Genomic DNA, 17,467 nt, shown 5'->3' with positions numbered 1-17,467 from the left:
CAGTCCAATGATTCAATTCAATTTTATTTATTTTACACACAGCGTTGGTGCTGGAGGCCAGGATAATGCCTTCAGTTTTATCAGAGTTTAACATTGGTAAATTGTAGACCATGTCTTTAAGGCATGAATGAAGTTTAGCCAGCTGATCAGTTTTATCTGGCTTGATTGACATATATGACTGGGTGTCATCAGCATGACAATGAAAGTTTTAATGATATTTCCTCAAAGGAGCATGTAAAGTGTGAATAAAATTGGTCCTAGCACAGAACCCTGTGGAACACCGTAGTCAAAATCAGTGTGCAAGTACAGAGACAAGTCCTTTGTCCAAAGAAATCAAAATATCATTTGTAATCTTAACCAGTGCTGTGTCTGTGCTATGATGAGTACTAAATCCTGACTAGAAATCCTCATATATATACTATTGTACTGTAGAAAGTCACACAGCTGATTGGCGACTGCTTTCTCCAGGATCTTAGAGAGCGAGGGGAGGTTAGATACTGGTTTGATGAGAATTATCGTCAAGTGTTATTTGCAGACTGTTATTCGAAAAGAACTAAACTTTGTTCAGCAGCATAGTCTGTTGACACAGAGAGACGAGTGTATCAGTGCACTGCAAAAAAGCCAACTTGTATTTTTCGGCCTAAAACAGTGATTTAAGTTGGTAAAACTTGAAAATATAAATTATTGACATTTAGGGCAATAATGTAAGTTAGCACAACAAAGGAAGCCAGTTGTCTGCTCAAAAACAAGTTGGTGAGTTGTTGTTACTTATATCTTTAAGTTGGAGTTCACAACAAGGGACAATAGTTCTGCTAACTCTTATTTCTTTGTTGTGAAATTCGGTCTTTAGCGAAAGCTAGCGGCTAACTGATGCTAGCGGCGCTGCTTGCTACAGCTACAAGAGTAGCCATTAGCGCATCAATGCTAACTCAAAATTGTGGTCGCAATATTAGCTGACATTTCATAGCGGCGTTACAATCGTGCCAATTCAGCACATTGCAGAAGTTAGCAGAAGTAAGGATTAAAAGTTATTACAATGTAAAATTATAAGTTAGTACAACTTACAGTTGAGTTGACAAAAATCTGAATTCAGAGTTGAGCAAACATAAAAAACAAAACTTAAAATATTTAGTTTAATTCTCCAACTTAAAATTTTATCGAAGTTTGTTGCCTTGAAATTTTGAGTTCACCCAACTTTTCTTTTTTTGCAGTGTGGCCAAAACAACCCGAGCCATTTTACAGAATGTAAATGAGTAAACTGTAATGGATGTCGCTGGACAGGCCTAATTATTGATGTGTTTCCAGCTTTATATCCATATCTGTGTCCATTTTACACCACTAAGCAGGCAGCCCAAATGTTGTCAGCTCTGTCCTGTTGTTCCTGAAGTACAGTGTTCCCCAGGGGTCTCCTTCTCAGGGAGACATCCACCTCCACTGGCTCTTGTCAGTATGACAGAGCAGATGTTCTACTCAGGCGTCCTTCCAGATGTCTCATCTCCTTAGCTTATCTCAGATTGTGAGCCCTCTCTCCCTTTGGGGTAATACTGCCTGGATAGGTCCCCTATGGACAAACCAAGGGCAGTTCTGTAGCTTTGTGATTCCACTTTAATTGGAAAGAGGCGTATCACCTTGAATATGGAGGGATATGACAAGCACCTGGTGGCTTGGCCTGCTGTGATGGTGGCCAGTCAGTATCAGTCAGAAATAACATGGAGCCACCACCATGTGGCTTTAGTCAGTAGCTTTAGCCCCTGATAGCTATAACTACATGTACAAAGAATACAATATGCAGCTCAACCACAGAGAGTTTGATCAGGGGTTGAGGGGTTTTTGCAGGTAGTAGCTTATGTAGCGCCACACCCGACATTATTTTGTCAATTTCTGGGTCTGGGTCTGGGTCTTCTGCCCAAACCAATACTGTCTCAAGTTACAGCCACTGTCTTCACATATGCTGTAGTACTCCCAATACATGTAAATGTGTAAACATATTCATAAATAACCATTCCAAGCTAAATATGATAGATAATTGGTGAGCACAGTTGTGATGAACAACAAGTTGTATAATTTATGTTTTACTTCTATACTTAAACTGGTTTTAAACACCTCTTACTGTTTATTGTTTACTTTCTCTTTTTGATATGTATTACTTTCCTTCTGGATCAATAAATACTTATATTGTCTTAAATCAAGCCCATATTTTCGTAAATAGTGATGATGTTGATGAAATAATATCTTGGTCAAAACAAATTTTAACCTAACTTATTTATCCATCTTTACTTTCAGCATATTCTTTTCCTCATACTTTACACAGTATAATTACAGGCTCAGATCTGAGAACACACATAAAGAGATGTGTTGAGGCTGCTCAGGCTTGTTGTTATCATAACCTGATCTGGCTGGTTTTTGTTTTTTTGCTGACTATGAGGTGATGAGGCCGCTTGCAATTGAAGGAAAAGAAGGAAAAGAAGAGGTTTTAGTGCTTTTTCCCTCCTGGTGACCTCCCACCACCCTTCACCCACTCACCTCTCCTGTGGGTGGTTCTCAAGGTTCAAATGCAAAACATGTTTAATGAAGCTAATTAATTTGTGCAGCATCTAATTAAGCGTGCAGCAGCATCTGCACCAGGCAGGCCTGCTCACACCTCAGAGAGAGGCCTCGCTGCTGAATCTCTGTTCCCCACCAAATTAGAGGCTAATGCTCTGAGAAAATTACAGCAGACAGGAGAGACCTACTTCAGAGCAGCACTGGCGTTTGTTTCCTCTTTAACAAATAGCTCCCGTCATCAAGCCGTGTATTTACATGTTGGATTATAAGTTTAATCAAACATTAAGCTTTTAGTTGAAAATGTTTTTGTAGCTTTAAAAAGTACCTCCAATCCCTCGCTTTCCATTTACTCCAAAGATTTGGACCATCCTGTAGAGCAGTAGTTCTCAACCTTTTTGAGTCGCGACCCCCAATTTAACATGCATGTTGTCCGCGACCCCCGCTCACTGAACACAATCTCACACGCACAGTTCAGATCACCCAAAAAAGAAACAAAATGACCCCAAAAAGACACAAAATTACCAAAAAAGACACAAAATTACCAAAAAAAGAAACAAAGTGACCAGAAAAAGACACAAAATGACTAAAAAAAGACACAAAGTGATCAAAAAAGACACAAAATGACCAAAAACAGACAAAATGACCAAAAAAAGACACAAAGTGACTGAAAAAAGACACAAAATGACCAAAAACAGACAAAATGATCAAAAAGACACAAAATGACCAAAAAAGACACAAAGTGACTGAAAAAAGACACAAAGTGATCAAAAAAGACACAAAATGACCAAAAACAGACAAAATGACCAAAAAAGACACAAAATGACAAAAAAGACAAAAAATTCCGAAAAAGACACAAAATTACCAAAACAGACACAAAATGAAAAAAAAAGACACAAAATTACCCAAAAAAGGAAACAAAATTTAAAGAAAAGGAAACAAAATGACCAAAAACAAACACAAAATGACCAAAAAAGACACAAAATGACCAAAAAGACTAAACCACATGAACACTTTAACACAGTGGAGACAGAGCTGACTTCCAAAATGATTTGGCGACCCCCAGAAATCATCTCGAGACACCAACTGGGGTCAGGACCCCCAGGTTGAGAACAGCTGGTGTAAAGCATCCAGAAGGTCTGACTCAAGGCCTGCCTTCTACTAGACACATTTCATGTTTGTGTATATTGGATATTTATTTATTTGGCTGAATGCGTCTCAGCCAATCAACCGCCTGCATTCTGCCTCTTGATCCTTAAGTCCAGGGAATGGTGTTGTATTTCAAAAATTCTTGATTGCTTTTTAATATCACTGCCTATGGCGTACATTTAGTGGCTGTATTGCCCTTTTACTTGAAATTGAATTTCTTCCATTATGGGATTTTTAATCCAGGCATCCAGGGGCTACAAGAATCGATTCTCTCAGCTCTTCAGCCTTAATTGTTGTTTAGCAGGAGGCCATATGGTTACAGATTAGTTTGTTATTACTTGTCAATATCTCCAGTGTTGTAGTCAGTCTTTTCTACCATCTACACTGGAGACACACACCAGGTTGTAATCGCAATCCTGATGGTTTTGGGAGTTTTTGGAGCCTTAGGTGTTGGAAGGAGAATAAAGTCATGTAGTTTCTCAGTGATAATACCTGCAGCTGGTGTGTTGCTTTATTATTAGCTGTACTGTTGGAAATGCATATAGAAAATGGATTGTATGACATTCAGAGAACTTATTCAAAGCTAAATTGAATTAAAAATGTAAAATTAATCAATAATTTAAATTATTGGAGCCATTTTGGAGTTTTGTCTAATATTTGAGAATTACTGGCTAGCAGACAACATGGCATCACAATGAGATAATTGTAGTACTGTACCTAGAATATTATATATAAAATATATATATATAATAGAAAAAGTAAATGCTTCAGCAATCAAGTGTTAATAAATCAAGTGTTAATATCCGGTTTAGGTTATTTAGGCTTAGGTATTTAGTTATTCCCATATATGCACAAAACAATGTCTTAAACTGGAACTGGTATTTAGTAGAGCTACATGATGGATTGAGTAAAGAAATGAAAAAGATGCATGTTGACAATATCATTTACTTATGAAGTAGAGAAGCTCCTACTGGAGGTCCCCAGGTATTTTTTTTTTTAATAGAATGTTTTGTCCATTGGTTTGAAACATTTTGACTATAAAGGTGCTAATTACACATAGAGAAAATCAAACACACTCTAAGGATTATCTTAAAGTTTCACTGGAAATTATTTGTTTCTTACCAAGATAAAAAAAACTTTAGATTTAGAATAATAATTAGATAATGTATCTTGTTTTAATAGTTAATTTCCTATTTTAAGTGTTCAACATGCTTATTTCTAGATTTAATAATCTTAATTTAATAAATCTTGTCAAGGTAAATTATCTGTCCATGCAGCAAGATCATTTCCCTCAGATTTACTGTTTTTATCTGGTTTTTAGACTTAACACCTTTTTTGCAGTGTTCTTTGAAGTGTAATTTTAGCTTAAATAAAAAAAAATGAACAATAAAATGAATTGCCAGGGAGGGGAAAGTAGTTTAAACCATAGTTTTTTTCTTTTATGCACATTTACTCTTTACATTTGACATTTTATTGGATATTTTCTATCACACTTGCACATAATGTATAATGATTCAGTGCTCCAATTTGCATTTAAAATTCTTGATGTAGTAAACATAAAATGATGAGGAGTTTTACTTCCAGGAACTGGACGCCGTGATAACTTCTCCCACTCAGCGGATCAGTGAAAGTGGTAAAGACTGGTAGAGGGAACACAGTTTATTTGAGATTAAACTGCTTGTGTTGAGTGTTTGTGTGGAGGTTTGACATCTTTTTGTGTATATAAAGCTTTGCATTAGCATTTGGGAATGCTCGTAATAAGCAGTTGGCAACAACAGAGATGACTGAGGCACATCACTATAATCAGAGATGTAAATACTCTACTGGCTTATGAGATGCATGACAAGGTTGAGTCTGTTTGTATTACGAGCAGACAAAGGGCTGAGTGTGAAACACTAAGAGCGTGAGAGAGTCTTAGTTTATTCAGGTCATCAAACCAGCCATGTGTGAAGAGAATCAGACATCATGTGCTGTATGAAACATGCACCAATGGCTGTATTATATTAGCCCCTCCCCCCATCCCTAGTGTCACTAAAGGTGAGCCCACAGACCTGAACCAGTGGGACTGTAGCCCTGAGAGAGAGATTGTGCGAGAACACTGTGACTCACTGTTTGTCTGACTGTTTCTGCGTGCTTGTGTGCGCACGTGTGAGTCTGTGTGTAGGTTTGTATCTGTTTGTGTATGTTACAGCGTGTTAATTTGACTTTGCAGTCAGATGACAGTGCCACTGTACAATATGACGCTCAAATGTGCCAAGTGCGGAGTTATCTCTTCGGCTGACGTTTCCACCACAGCTACCAGTAACGCCATGTTAGTCCCGCTAATTATTTTTCCCTAACTCTTCTTACCTCTGTTCTCTCCTCTATTGTACTCCTTCTTTTGCCACACTTGATTGGTTCTCTCTCCTTTACCCCTCTGTCATTTTTTCTCCTCCCTGGTGCCCTGGCAGGCAGGCAGGGAGTCACTCCACATGAAAGCTCAAGCTTTTGTGCCAAACAAACTGTTTGTTAACTGTATATATGTGAAGAATTATGCATATGTGACTGATAGTTGATTGAGAGCGGGTGTGTGTGTGTGTGTGTGTGTGTGTGTGTGTGTGTGTTTGTTAACAGGTCATCAGGGTAACAAAGCTGATTAGAAGAAATGTTAAAGGAGGCCATGGCTGTGTGTGCAGAGAGGACAGCTATGTGTGTGTGTGTGTGTGTGTGTGTGTGTGTGTGTGTGTGTGTGTCTTGCTGTGGTCTACGAGTGTCTAGATCAGGGGTGTCAAACTCAAATACACAATGGGCCAAAATTTAAAACTTGAATAAAATTGCGGGCCAACATTGAACAAATAAACCTTTTAATATACACTACTGGTCAAAAGTTTTAGAACACACCAACTTTTCCAGAATTTAATTGAAAATGATGCAGTTTAATGTCTCAGTGTACTCTGAAATTAATGCACATTTGCAACATTACATTTTATGTTGGACTAAAGGACTAAAAAAAGACACAAAATGACCAAAAAAAGACACAAAATGACAAAAAAAGACACAAAATGACTAAAAAAAGACACAAAATGACCAAAAAAAGATACAAAATGACCAAAAAAAGACACAAAATGACAAAAAAAGACACAAATTGACTAAAAAAAGACACAAAATGACCAAAAAAAGATACAAAATGACCAAAAAAAGACACAAAATGACAAAAAAAGACACAAATTGACTAAAAAAAGACACAAAATGACTAAAAAAAGACACAAATTGACTAAAAAAAGACACAAAATGACAAAAAAAAGACACAAAATGACTTACAAAGACATGAAAAGAATTCAAAAATGGGCAAAATAGCCCAAGACTCCATAGAGTTAAGTTGTTAACCCATTTCTTGTTCCCTGAAAAAGGCCTACTTGTATAATTCTGAAATGTACGTTATTTTTCAGTTTTGGTTAAGCTTACCTTTTTTTATTTACCTCTGGCAGTTCACCACTTACCTTTGGACCCTTTCAAGCTGTTCATTTGACTTGAACTGCTTGAATTTCAATAAAAAACTGGAAAAATTGGGGTGTTCCAAAACTTTTGACCGGTAGTGTATACCAAACATGTTTTGCTTTAACATTAAATATGGAACCAGCAACGCTTATAAACATACAATATATAACTAAATAGTGCAGACATGCAAAATCACATTTCAAATAAAAAACACATCAATGTCATTCATTTATTAAATAAAAATTAAATAAAAATCGTATGCCTCTTTTCTATTTGCATCCTTCTGATTTAAATATCAAAATAAACTTTTTCAACAGGTTAATAAATTCTGCCTTTCTTTTCTCCATTTTTGGGAAGGGGTAGCTGGGAGACAGCTCTAGCTTGAGGTTGCTATGACGACTGTCACAGAGGAGCGTTTCTGGGTCCTGTCCTGATTGACGCGCCAAAACAACAGCAGGGCATTGTGGGATTTGTAGTATTAGCGGTAAATGCGCCGTATAATACCGACGGGTCAGCTTTTATAGTACAATAATAAGATAATAATTTGGTATTGCCTCGCGGGCCAAATAAAATTACACTGCGGGCCAAATTTGGCCCGCGGGCCAGAGTTTGACACCCCTGCTCTAGATGGATCATTTCCATTATTAGCAGCCCAGATCTTCCTTCGCTACTGTACTAATATAAAATGATCATAATTGTAGAACATTGAGGAGTTATCAGCCTCTTTTTTGCAGGGAGTGAAGCTCTCTGCAACAATCTACACAGAAAATATCTGTGACTTAACAATTTATACACATAACTTCACTTCGTAGTCTATAATGTGACATTGCTGACACACATCATATATATATATATATATATATATATATATATATATATATATATATATATATATACTTCACATATTTATCTCTCTGGATTGTGTTTTTCTGACTACAAGGAGTAAAATCAGTTAACAATCCAGCAGATATTTAAATGATACGTTTGATTCAACATGTTAGACTTCATAGTTTATACATATGTAAGAATAAGTTCATATTAAGTTAATTGGTTAACTGGGGTGACATGTGAACTTGTAATGCCAGTGGGAGATAGTGAGTCAGCAAACAGTGTTAATAAAGAGGATGAAAGTATGATGTTCACTGAAAATAACATAAACAGTAAAGTATTCTGCCCTACAAAGTCTAACTGCAGTAACTACATTTTTGGTCAAAATTGCGTTATAACTAAAAATGAACTCCTTGATGTCTGTTTTATCTTGTGACAAAGTTTTAGATTTCAGTTTTGCTTTATTTCAGAGAAATAATTATATAAAAAACACAAAATCCAACTCGAACCAAAGCAGTAATTGCACTTACCACAGGCTGCTTTGGATATAGGCCTATATACTAATTTAAACATAGAAATAATAGAAATTATAAGTTTATTTGAAAGGGAAATTATTATCTAGATAGTGATAAAGTAAAAAAGTGAGATAAAATGATATTAAGACTGAAATATAACATTTCTTTTTAATATTAAGTCTAAAATACACAAATTGTTGAATAGAGTTGTTAAACACTTTTAAATACTTTTATAACAAAATCAATTTAAAAATGTTTATTCACTGAAAACAAAATATAAAAGCTGAAAGAAGATGTTTTTGCATCACTATTAGAACCTTTTATAGTAAAACCAGAGTGCAGCAAGTACATTTTAGGGGTCGACGGTCAAATAAATCGTCATGATTTTTGAACTTAAAAATGACATCAATACATGTAGAAATAAGTGTCGTATCACTTTAAAGCAGTTTTTCTCAGTTTTACCTTTTAGATAGATAGATATATTACTTTATTCATCCCTTTATTACTTTATTATTTATGATTTATTAATTTATTATACTTTATTATTTGCCTAGTTACTGCAGTTAGACTTTGTAGGGCAGAATAGTTTAATAACTTATATCATAATTGATGAGGCCTGTCCCTAGTGGTTGTATTGGAGAGCAGCACTTCCTGCAAATAGAAAAGTTTTAAGATCTACGCTCTAATACAGAACATGTATGGATAAATAAAGATGAATGTGTAAAACATAGTCCAGAGTTAATGAACCTGAATGATCCATAGTTAATATTCAGCCATTCAGCCCTTTCATACTAAATATTATGTGGACCCTGATATGTTATTATCATGACATTTACCTTAAAACCATAAAGGTCTGAGTGGTTGACTTCAAATATTTTCTATATAAAAATATTTTTGATCCAATGCATTTCTCTGTCTTATTAGAAGAAATATTATTTCCATAGATGCCAATAATTACGTTTTTTATTTCCCTATTCAGTCTCCATCAGTGCATGATGTGTAGTGATTGTGACAGCATGGCTTGATTAGAGATGAATCTTAGGGAACGTATGCTCGCCTGCCTCATGCATCAATCATAGTTTCTATTTGGATATTTCTATAAACAGTGTTAGTCAGACATTAGTTTATTCTGACATCTCAACGAGACAACGTGACGTTTAGTTTCTTCATCCATTGAACCAGTAACAAGCTACAACAATATGTTAAAAGCTTTATAAATCTCTTTCTTCACCTTTTTTTTTGTTTGGTGCTAATAATTACGTCTTATTATCCCATCACTCTTTAATTACCCAACTAAAACTTCATGTTAGAAACTATTGAATAGGCTTTCTAGTAAGATAATCTTTTATTTTATTTTATTTTTTTATATAACCTTTATTTAACCTTTATTTAACCAGGTGGGTCCCACTGAGACACAAAGAGCTCTTTTTCAGGGGAAGCCTGGCCGAGACAGCAGCAGGTTAAAGGTTACAACAATAAGACAGACAGTGCATCATGACAGAACAGACAATAAAACATGGACGTACAATAAAATACAAGCAAGCCAGACAACACAGTAAGATAGGCATGGACAGCACAAGATCATGACATCATCAAAAACAAGTGCAAAGGCGATACGAGTCTGCTTCAGATCTCTCAAGAATTTTTTAAAGGATGTGAGCGTAATAAGGTCCTGCAGATTGAGACTCTGGAATCTGAGGGAAATTGACTGATAATTTAATTCCCTTCATGCTGTAAGAGCTCTAGCTCATTCCTGCTGTGCCCTTTAGAACAAAAGTAGAATGACTCAGGGAAAAAATCAACAAAAAGCAGCATGGGAGCAAAGACCTGTCTAGTGAAGGAGCTTCCTCAGAGTCTTCCTCTCTCCGTCTCTCTGTCTGTCCTCTCTGCTCTGCCTCTGTTTGTCTTTGCATTCTGTTTCAGCCTCATCACACTTGTTGTGTTCCTCCACTGCTCCCCTTCACTCCTCCTCTCTCTCCTGTGGCACTAGATCCTCTATGGTTTGACTGAACCATCTTAAACATACATGCATGTAATATATGTGAAATATAAACATATATATCTGCAGATAATGGATGTATGTTTTTGTTTGTGATAGTAAAATAACTATTTGTTGTGATTTTATGTATTTATGCACGGTCATCAGTTATCAAGGGCAAGTAGGAAACTGGTTAAAGATTATGTTTAATAATTACTATCTGCACTGTTTTCATGTTATTAAAGTCCAGTTTATCCCTTTGACTTATTGTGTATGAAGCCTGCCTTTGAGGGTAAAAACATCTTAACTAATGATAAATATGAAATGTTTGACAGCATAATGTTAGACAGTGTGGTAGTCTTGCCCTGTGTGTCAGCTGACTGAGAGTGATGAGCTGTTCCTGACGCTGGCTGCCCTCCCTCCCTGCAGGGCCTCACTGTGGAGCTCCTGTGTGGTGTTGCCCCTGTTGGCCCTCACATGGATGTCAGCTGTTCTGGCCATCACAGACCGCCGCTCCGCACTGTTCCAAATCCTCTTCGCTGTCTTTGATTCACTGGAAGGCTTCGTCATCGTCATGGTGCACTGCATCCTCCGGAGAGAGGTACGTCATGCCTCCTATAGTATTTCTATCAAGGATTCACAGACAGAGACCCAAAACCCCAGACAGCCAATCACCATCATGAAACATGACATCATCCATAGCAACAGGGTCCTCTCTCCGAGTTCTCCCAATTATTCAGTAAAAGTTGGTCACAGGAATTTTATTTTATTCTATTTAGGACAGGGGTGTCAAACTCTGGCCCGCAGGCCAAATTTGGCCCGCAGTGTAATTTTATTTGGCCCGCAAGACAATATCAAATTATTATATAATTATTGTCCTATAAAAGCTGACTCGCCGGTATTATACGGCACATTTACCACTAATACTAGATTTATTATTGTTATTTTATTTTTAAATGTATTAACCTGTTGAAAAACTTTATTTTGATATTTAAATCAGAAGGATGCAAATAGAAAAGAGGCATACAATTTTTATTTAATTTTTATTTAATAAATTAATGACATTGATGTGTTTTTTATTTGAAATTTGATTTTGCATGTCTGCACTATTTAGTTATATATTGTATGTTTATAAGCGTTGCTGGTTCCATATTTAATGTTAAAGCAAAACATGTTTGGTATATATTAAAAGGTTTATTTGTTCAATGTTGGCCCGCGATTTTATTCAAGTTTTACATTTTGGCCCATTGTGTATTTGAGTTTGACAGCCCTGGTTTAGGAGTCCTCCTCATAGTAAGGTAAAGGGTTTTGGATTAAGACCCAGTTGTACAATATATATCTTGGTCGGATTAAAATTTTTGCACCTTATGAATGGCTAAGTTGGAATGTCAGTTAGTCTGTTCACTGCAAAAAAGGTGTTTAGTCTAAAAACCAGATAAAACAGTAAATCTGAGGGAAATGATCTTGCTTCATGGACAGATAATTTACCTTGACAAGATTTATTAAATTGAGATTATTAAATCTAGAAATAAGCATGTTGAACACTTAAAATAAGAAATTAACTCTTAAAACAAGATCAAATATCTAACACTTCTAAATCTAAAGTTTTTTTTATCTTGGTAAGAACCAAATAATCATCAGGTCACTCTGCTCGAACCAGTTCATCACTGCTGGCAGCTTTAATCTATCTGGTTTTTAAGAGTTAATTTCTTTTTTTAAGTGTTCAACATGCTTATTTCTAGTGTTTTTATCTTGTTTTTAAACACCTTTTTTGCAGTGAATCAACACTTTTAGTGTGTGTTTTGGTGACTCACAGATTTCTCGTCTATAATCACCATTAACTCAAATTATACCTTCACCAATACGGTGATGATGGTCCACGGCCCATATTAAGGACTATAAATTAAAAATGTTAAGTCCTTAGGGAGTGCATTTTAATATATTTTGCTGAACTTGTGACCTCACCTAGAGCCAAACCATTCTGCCAATTCTGTCTCATGTGTTCACAGTGAACTCAGCTAGCATGCTAAAATGTGAATTTTAAACACAAGGTCATCTAATTAACAGATGGCCACGGCTCTCTTTGAGCACATTTATCACCTTAGTGGAATGAACCTTTTAAATGTAATGTCAGTCAGGACCTGTGGAGTCCCACTGCAAAAAATATGTGTCTAAAAACAAGATAAAAACAGTAAATCTGAGAGAAATGATCTCGCTGCATGGACAGATAATTTACCTTGACAAGATTTATTGAATTAAGATTATTAAATCTAGAAATAAGCATGTTGAACGCTTAAAATAAGAAATTAACTCTTAAAACCAGATAAATAAAATAAAGTACTTTTTATTTTTATTTTGGTTAGAACCAAATAATCATCAGGTCACTCTGCTCGGTCAGTTCATCACTGCTGGCAGCTTTCATTTATCTGGTTTTAACCCATAGGAACCTATGGTGACACGCGTGTAACAAACACTTTAAATGTTCTATAATCTCCCATATTCAGCTTTATGCTTCACCTTAACTCATTAAGTCTCTCAGCAAGACTGTTTGACTGTGACAAGAAGTGACTTCTCCAAAATATGTGTGTGACTGGAAACAGAAATGTAAAAAAAAGAGCTAATTTCAAAAAGTTTATTTTTTGTTACTCGGCTAAGTTTAAACCAATTTAACAATTCTAATTCTAATCTAAGTACATTTGACCAAATATGAACATAAAATAATCCTATCCTGTCACAATTTTGATAAATGTTGTGGAGATGCAAATAAAAAGGCAACTTTGTGTTTCTGTAAGCAGAAAAGATGTCTAGTTTATTTATTTTAAAATAAGAAATATCATAAACATAACTTCCATAAACGCCCAATGTAACATATATATGTCATATCACAGATCTTTGACATTTAGGGGTAGAATTTTTTAAAAACCATTAGAAATGTTTTCTATGTGGTCCACTGGGTCTGTGGTATATCCAACATAATTTTCCTTTAAGAATAAATAGGTCTGGGTTCTTATGGGTTAAGAGTTTAGCGTACAACATGCTTATTTCTAGATTTAATAATCTTAATGTAATAAATCTTGTCAAGGTAAATTATCTGTCCATGCAGCAAGATCATTTCCCTCAGATTTACTGTTTGATCTGGTTTTTAGACTAAACACCTTTCTTGCAGTGCACCGTCAAGACATTGATTTTGTCTAAATGTAGTACATTTCTACAGCAAAACAACAGAATCATGTGATCCTGATCATTAGCTGCTCTCTATTTTTACCAGACAGACTCACTGAATGATTCTCATCAGATCAGTGTTGTTGCTGTTTCATATTTCATTCCACCAGGAAAGAAGGAGATTATGCCCCTAAGCTGCTGGAAGGCTTTTAATGTGAAACATGATTGCATTGAGTAGCGTTGACACTATAGCCTGACTCTCTGTGAAATAAGGCCAAAGCAGAACTGAGTTAAACTAGAGGGGGATAAATGAATGGATGACCCCTAGACTTCTCATGCAGCATCACCATCAGCTCATTTACCTTTCAGCAGACTGGTCCTGGTGGTCCATGCTCCATCATTAGTGGGGCAGATGGCTGTAGACCCCCAGTGGGCGGAGCCTCTTTGATTTGTTGCAGTGCTTCTATCAAGACGAATTTGTAGCTCAGATATTTAGCTTATTACTTGTAAGTCTCTAAGACAAGCAGAATATGTTGTTTGTTTGATCTAATCCATTTCCTGTGGTGTAATGCAGCTGTTCTCAACCTTGGGGTCGGGACCCCAATTGGGGTCGCAAGATGATTTCTGGGGGTCGCCAAATCATTTTGGAAGTCAGCTCTGTCTCCACTGTGTTAAAATGTTCATGTGTTAATGTGTTTTAGTCTTTTTGGTCACTTAATGTCTTTTTTTTGTCATTTTGTGTCTGTTTTTGATCATTTTGATCTTTTTTGGTCATTTTGTTTCCTTTTTTTGATCATTTTGTGTCTTTTTTTAGTCATTTTGTGTGTTATTTGGTAATTTTGTGTCTTTTTTTGATCATTTTGTGTTCAATTTGTATCTTTTTTGGTCATTTTGTTTCCTTTTTTTGGTCATTTTGTTTCTTTTTTGGGTGATCTGAACTGTGCGTGTGAGATTGTGTTCAGTGAGCGGGGGTCGCGGACAACATGCATGTTAAACTGGGGGTCGCGACTCAAAAAGGTTGAGAACTACTGGTGTAATGAACATTGCAGCCTTGACGGGGCCACTGCAGGGGCCCGAGATATTTAACTTGTATTATAAATGGCCACTCAGTATTTATTGTGAACTGATGTATTTATATATCCTACCAGTACTTAGAACACTGGTTCTCAAATGGGGGTACGTGTACCCCTGGGGGTCCCTGAAGGCACCCCAGGGGGTACGTGAGATTTAGAATATGGTGGTTGAAGCGTAGCGGTCATAGTTTTAAATGCAGGGTTCATACGGTGCTTGAAATCCTTTAAAATACTTACATTTTATGTTGTATTTTGAAGGTTTGAAAAGGGCTTTGATTTTGGATAAAGTGCTTGAAAATGCTTGAAATTCTTCCTGTATTTCTCTTGCAATCTGATTATAGATAATCACATGTTCAATGAAAAAAATAATAAATTGAATATTGAGATTAGCAAATTGTGGCTGTCGGTATGGTTGAGTGAAATGACCCCTTTTAGCATGTAAGTTCTGATCTAAAACATGCAACTTACAACCGTTGTAAGGTCCTGGGAAAGCTTGAAAATGGACCTGAAAAGTCCTTGCAAAGTGCTTGAATTTGACCACTCAGAAAGTGTTTGAACCTTGTAAATAGTTATATGCTCACTGTTTTACTACATTAGTTTGAACATACACATTACATTTACTACATTTTAGTGTTGAGAAATATTTGCAATAAATTTAGTCATGGATTATTAACCTTTACATTTCTCAACTCAACTCAACTTTATTTGTAAAGCACTTTAAAACAACCACAGACGCAACAAAGTGCTGTACATAAACAAACAGAACAACAGACAATAAAATAAATAAAACAGGAAATAAACACTAAAATAAATAGATTCATTGCTTTTTAAAAGACAATTTAAAAAACAATAAATAAAAGCAAACCATAAAACACTAAAAACAAGAGCAGAGTCTCATGCGTGGTTAAAAGCCAAGGAATAAAAATAGTTTTTAAGATTTAAGACTTTTAAAAACGGACAGTGAGGTGTTTGAATGTTTGAAATCGTTTTTTTTTTTTTTATATTTTAATTTTGTATGTGTTTATCAGTTCCAAAGTTTAATAAATCAGACACTGATGGCACAGCGCTCTGTTTTTAACTCTTTTTTTTTTTTTGCCGACAATGCTTTGCCCTGGTTAGGGGGTACTTGGCTGAAAAATATTTCACAAAGGGTACATCAGTGAACAAAGGTTGAGACCCAGTGGTTTAGATCATGATGTGTCCTGTGATGATGTGCGGCAGGTCCAGGAGGCGGTGAAGTGCCGGGTGGTGGACCGACAGGAGGACACTAACGGAGACTCAGGAGGATCTTTCCAGAACGGCCATGCTCAGCTCATGGTAAAAACATGCATATGTTTGTTGTTTTCATCTCTCAGGATTTATTATTATTATTATTTATTATTATTATTATTACTATTATTATTATTATTATTATATATTTATATATTATATATCATATTATTTTATTTATAATTATTTTAATTATTTCTAATTATTTTATTTTATTTTATATTGTTACTATTTATTTATTATTACATATTATATACTATATACTGTACTATTATTACAATTATATACCGTCTAGTCACTATAGCATTGTTGCCATCAGATCATCAGTATCATTACCATCATCTTGTCAACCATCCTACCAACTGATCTGCTTCTGTGTTCTTGTTCTATTCTGTGTTTTTTTCTATTGTTGTTTTTATTTATGCTACCTCAGTATTTTATTCTATTGTATTTTATTGTACTTGAATACCGAACTGCTGTGACAACAGAATTTCCCTTCGGGGATGAATAAAGTAATCTATCTATCTATCTATCTATCTATCTATCTATCTATCTATCTATCTATCTATCTATCTATCTATCTATCTATCTATCTATCTATCTATCTATCTATCTATCTATCTATCTATCTATCTATCTATCTATCTATCTATCTATCTATCTATCTATCTATCTATCTATCTATCTATTTATAATGTAATATTGTAACGGTGTCACACTGAATACAACATGTCCTGTCTTCTGTCCTCAGACTGACTTTGAGAAGGACGTGGATATGGCGTGCAGATCAGGTGAGCTCCAGGTTGACTGTTGACTGTGGGGACTCTGTTCTAACGCTACAGATGTCTCTTTGTGCCTCTTTTCTCTATTCTGACTGCTTCAGATTCCTCCGTGTTGTGGAACAGATGTGAGCCATGTTCCCCCTCAGTTCTGCATTTGTGTTTTACATCCAACATCCCAGCAGCCTCCTCCACCAAGGAGCTGTTTGACAAGAAATACAGCACATTACTGCTGCATAAGGCAGTTTAGGCCCGGCTGATGGGAGTGGGATGGATGTGTGTGGAGCAGTTCTATGCAGATAAATAGGGCTGTCTGAGGCTCTCCTACACTGCTGTTGGATAATTAAGTCCCTCCCGACAGCAACGCATCAGATACGACTCTGCTCTGATATCCGCTGGGAGTGAAAACCTGATTATCTCTAGAGACGGGATATCAAGAAAGCATCTGGAACAGAAACGCTATTGAGAGACATACAGGCCTGAACCAGGAGAGAAGGAAAGAACAGAAAGAAATAATTGTTTTTTGTTTCATTTTTTTCTCTTTCTATGTCAAGTTGGAAGGGGGAGCAAACAGAGCGATGTTAGATATTGTTAGATATGAAGTGTTGTCTGATATTGTTTACTAGTCTGGACATGCATGCTGCCATAAGCCAGCAGTCGTTATAGTTGATATAAATGAATGTTGTGCAGGTAAAT

General features: G+C 35.8%; 1 protein-coding gene across 9 annotated transcripts in view; it reads left to right on the top strand.

The window, feature by feature from the left end:
- Positions 1-17,467, top strand: part of adgrb1a (adhesion G protein-coupled receptor B1a) — a 235,587-nt gene that overhangs the window by 208,219 nt on the left and 9,901 nt on the right. For 5 of the 9 annotated variants that reach the window (XM_059339469.1, XM_059339464.1, XM_059339463.1 and 2 more), the window contains 4 exons: positions 5,903-6,001; positions 10,918-11,089; positions 15,945-16,040; positions 16,744-16,783. In XM_059339469.1, coding sequence (XP_059195452.1) covers positions 5,903-6,001; positions 10,918-11,089; positions 15,945-16,040; positions 16,744-16,783 — 407 coding nt within the window. The remainder of the gene's footprint in view (positions 1-5,902; positions 6,002-10,917; positions 11,090-15,944; positions 16,041-16,743; positions 16,784-17,467) is intronic. The other 4 variants (XM_059339465.1, XM_059339466.1, XM_059339467.1 and 1 more) reach the window with 1 other exon arrangement.

Source organism: Centropristis striata, chromosome 8, assembly GCF_030273125.1.
Source record: "Centropristis striata isolate RG_2023a ecotype Rhode Island chromosome 8, C.striata_1.0, whole genome shotgun sequence".
NCBI classification, from domain to species: domain Eukaryota; kingdom Metazoa; phylum Chordata; class Actinopteri; order Perciformes; family Serranidae; genus Centropristis; species Centropristis striata.
This window is presented reverse-complemented; position numbering and strand designations above follow the sequence as displayed.